The sequence below is a fragment of the Phytophthora parasitica genome (assembly GCF_000247585.1).
Source record: "Phytophthora parasitica INRA-310 unplaced genomic scaffold supercont2.43, whole genome shotgun sequence".
In the NCBI taxonomy this organism is placed as follows: Eukaryota; Oomycota; class Peronosporomycetes; order Peronosporales; family Peronosporaceae; genus Phytophthora; species Phytophthora nicotianae.
The window spans coordinates 196,109-199,438 of record NW_008649029.1 but is presented as its reverse complement, the minus strand read 5'-3'; the positions used below and the strand labels follow the sequence as shown (position 1 = coordinate 199,438).

At 48.6% G+C, this 3,330-nt stretch overlaps 3 protein-coding genes across 6 annotated transcripts; 2 read left to right on the top strand and 1 right to left on the bottom strand.

Moving 5' to 3' along the window:
- Positions 1 to 454: 454 nt before the first annotated feature.
- Positions 455 to 1,006, top strand: PPTG_14455 (hypothetical protein; the record flags this gene model as incomplete). Its single annotated transcript, XM_008911769.1, has 3 exons — positions 455 to 490; positions 561 to 620; positions 680 to 1,006. 3 exons carry the CDS (start codon positions 455 to 457, stop codon positions 1,004 to 1,006), a joined length of 423 nt encoding a protein of 140 aa, XP_008910017.1.
- A 70-nt stretch (positions 1,007 to 1,076) lies between these two features.
- Positions 1,077 to 2,766, bottom strand: PPTG_14454 (hypothetical protein). Of its 4 annotated transcripts, XM_008911765.1 has the most exons (6): positions 2,556 to 2,766; positions 2,366 to 2,501; positions 2,116 to 2,285; positions 1,583 to 2,054; positions 1,295 to 1,509; positions 1,077 to 1,228 (listed from the first exon to the last, which is right to left on the bottom strand). In XM_008911765.1, exons 1-6 carry the CDS (start codon positions 2,700 to 2,702, stop codon positions 1,142 to 1,144), a joined length of 1,227 nt encoding a protein of 408 aa, XP_008910013.1. In that variant the 5' UTR covers positions 2,703 to 2,766; the 3' UTR covers positions 1,077 to 1,141. The 4 variants fall into 4 exon arrangements, with proteins under 4 accessions (XP_008910013.1, XP_008910016.1, XP_008910014.1 ...); XM_008911768.1 differs by having other exon boundaries at positions 1,583 to 2,285; XM_008911766.1 differs by having other exon boundaries at positions 1,295 to 2,054.
- Positions 2,767 to 2,878: 112 nt separating this feature from the next.
- On the top strand, positions 2,879 to 3,309 carry PPTG_14453 (hypothetical protein; the record flags this gene model as incomplete). The annotated part of the gene is made up of 2 exons (XM_008911764.1): positions 2,879 to 3,102; positions 3,162 to 3,309. The coding sequence occupies 2 exons, from the start codon at positions 2,879 to 2,881 to the stop codon at positions 3,307 to 3,309; spliced, it is 372 nt and encodes a 123-aa protein (XP_008910012.1).
- Positions 3,310 to 3,330: the final 21 nt, after the last annotated feature.

Below are 3,330 nucleotides of genomic sequence, written 5' to 3'. Positions count from 1 at the left end.
TGCCTCTTGTAATTCCTCTAAGTAAAGACAAAATGGAAGTGTGGCTAAGTAGAGACGGAGTTGCGGCACACTTAGCAACGAATGGCGGGTAGCAAACCGCCAAACTGCCCTAATTAAAACAATCCGAGGCTAACTCCAAGCTCTCTCCGTTAACGCAAACCTAAATGTTGCTCTAATAGATGGGTACTCCATTGAAAAGGGTTATTTTAATTCAGGCCGAATTAGCGACTTACCCGCCAAAACGGCTGAAAGGCACAATACGTCATTTACGGAAAAAGAGGCACCATTATTAAAAGCTGTACACGCACTTTTTTTATCACCTTACCCTTTTTAATTTTGACCAATCCACGACAAGTGGAATCTAAAGATAGCATCTTGAAGACGTAACAACCATCGTGGCACGAACATAACGTGGTTACTGTTGCCGACTGCTTACCAAGACTAGACATTAACCATGGGTGCAGGTGCCTCGACGGACAACACCGGCGAGGTGGCAATGGAGTGAATGTACTCGAATTCTGTGCACCTTGTAGCTGATTTCCTTTTGCTATTGTGTCCAGATCGTGGTGGGGGATGTCGTAACTTTCCTCGTCGAAGACCATCCCAAGCGCGTCGTTGGAGTGAGTGCTACCCTTCTGTAAGCAGTGTAATAGGATATACTGACGACAGTATGCTGTAGATTGTAACAGACGTGCAGGAAGAATGCTGCAGCATCCAGGTGTCCAATGTGGAGGTGCTGGACCGGATTCCGCGCAGCGAAGTTAAGCGGATCGCCAAGTGGGACGAGATCGAAATCGGAGATAGAGTCAAAGTGAAGGAGCAGGGTTCTCGTCTGTACTACGAGGCCGAGGTGGTTGCGCGGAATGAAAGCGGCACCTACAAGGTACACTTCGCAGAAGTGGACGAAGAGGAGGACAACGTCACGGTCGACAGAATGCTCAAGCTCATGTCTGGTCGTTTGGAGGACAAGGAGTGGATGATGTATAAGGAGACGGAACTTGAGTAGCTAGCTACATAAACTACCGAGGTTTCCTCTGCATAGCGGCTTCCTCTGGCACGAACGGCGCGAGAGAAAACCATCGTGTACCATACCACAACTTCGTAAAAGAGACTGAACATTTGAACCCTTCATCCTTGTTTGTTAGGTTATTTTCGCGAGCTGCAATAAGGAGAGAAAGCCTCCTTTGGGAATGTTCACTTGGCTTCCTACATTCTCAAGTATCCACGCCTGTGAAAAGCATCAACCGCACCATTAGAGTGTAGGCAGTTGCTGGAAAACAGCATGAGTACGTACCTCAATTCTGCTTTCTATGGCTTCCAAACTATCGGCACGTGAGAGCGCGATTGGCCCGATTTCAGTTACAGACAGGGGCTCGGTCCCTGCTGATGCATCTTCCGGGAGAGGCAAAACTAGAGGATCCCGAAGCAGAAGACGAACCATAGCTTCACTTTCGTTTGGAAGTAATTGCGCAAATAATGCTTGTCGACGAAGTCCATGAAAAATAAGGTCTAACGCCACAGCAATATCTTGCACATTAATGCAAAGCAAGAACCAGATCATCACCGTACAGCGCTAACGTACCATTTAACAATTCCGTAGAGAGAGCACGCAAACGAATGGTATCGTCGGTGCCTTCGTAAACATCCCTTGCCAGCCAAATAGAAAGACTGCGAAGAATGGGGTCGTAAAACACACCCTTCTTCTGAAGTGTAGCAGTAGCCTGATCGATCGTCTGGGATACCAGTGGACGCGCAAATTGCCACGCGAACAATTTCTTGCGCATAATCTGGTCGTGTCTCTGCTGTTCTGCTTTCTTTTTCTTGACCAGCTCTTTTTGACGGTTTGCTTCTTTAGCCTTATCCTCCAACTCACGTTCTGCCTGCCTAGCGTCATTCTTTTCGGCCTTCAGTACTTCATGCTGACAGTGTAACAGCTGCATCTCCTGCTCTTCCTTCACTTCCAGCAGCGCCTGCGCGAGCGACTTGTTCACCAGTACATTCAACAGCGGCTTGACCTCGACATCGAAGTCGAACAATCCATCGGAATCTTCAATCTGTTCAAGGCACACAAAAACATTAGCGACACAAACATTTCCATACAGCAAAAGAACTTGCTTGTGTGGATGTGTCGATGCCGATCTTCGGTCGCATGAACACGTCGTTCGTTGTTGCATTGCGTGCATTCTGCGTCCGAGGTAGGAACTCGTCTGTCTGGCTGAAGGACTCGCGATCTGGTGTCGGCTGCGTTTGTTCAATCAGGTTCGCGTCCAGCGAGATCGAAGAAACTACAATAGCACAACGTACACCGTGTTCGAATCACTATACAAATGTTTCAGCAGCAAAATTTCTGTTGCCATCCTCGTACATCTGTTTGACGGCCCAGCCTGTGTCTCGAAGACGCTCGGATGACTCTTATTGTTGTTGTTGCTCCTCTTTTTGATCACTGTGCTTCTCCGTCTTTTCACCTTCTCTCGCACTTCATTTGATCTCGACGAGTTAACCTACGCAATGCAATAAGTGGCTTTGTCAAAATGTTTATTTGACACAGCACTTACTGGAGCGAAGACACTGCCGCGCGGGATCCTCGGATCGTGCATGATGTTTGTCGGGGCAGGTTTGCTGCCGCCATCGCGCGTTTTGCCGCGATTCGTCTGCACGGGTCGCGGCTTGGACGAGTACGAGTACGACAGGTCTTGCTCCATTGCTCTTGTTTTTCAATTGGATACACTCGATCAAAGGTCGCAACAGGTGGAAGTTGAAGTGGCATACACAAATAGTACCGTAATCTGCTGCTGCTAAGTACGACAGGTCGACGGGAAGAAGCGCACTATTTTCACTGACACTGGGCATTTCTCCACTCGATTGTTGCCGCTGCGTCATGTCGATCTTCTACTGCGTGGTGGCCAACAGCCACTGCCCGCTGGCCGAGCACAGCAATGGTGGCGACAAGAGCATGAACGAGTTTGCGCAGAAGCTGTTGAAGAAGCTGAATCTGGCCGAGGACGCGGTCGAGTCCATGGACTTTGACGGCAAGACGTACAGTTACCGTGTTGACAACGAAGTGGCTTACGTTTGTGTCACCAACGCGGCATTCGGCAAGAGGTGTGTCTGCTACTGATTGATATAATCATAAGGGAATATTATGCTCATTTTTGTGGCAGTTCGGCAGCGCTGTTTCTCAAGCACATTAACCAGCTTTTCGACAACCAGTTTGGCATCCGCGGCAAAGCCACAAAGCTCAAATTGGACATGAACCGGGACTTTGCACCAACATTGAAGAAACAAATGGTCAGTCTGGAGAGGCAGTGAAAGGAAGATGCAAGGCTAACG

Excerpts from the sequence above, each read along its gene's own strand:
- PPTG_14454 (XM_008911765.1), bottom strand. The coding sequence starts at position 2,702 with ATGGAGCAAGACCTGTCGTACTCGTACTCGTCCAAGCCGCGACCCGTG. Across the intron at positions 2,055-2,115 it reads GCATCGACACATCCACACAA|ATTGAAGATTCCGATGGATT; the intron begins GCAAGTTCTTTT and ends TGCCTTGAACAG. Across the intron at positions 1,510-1,582 it reads CTCTACGGAATTGTTAAATG|ACCTTATTTTTCATGGACTT; the intron begins GTACGTTAGCGC and ends CTGTGGCGTTAG.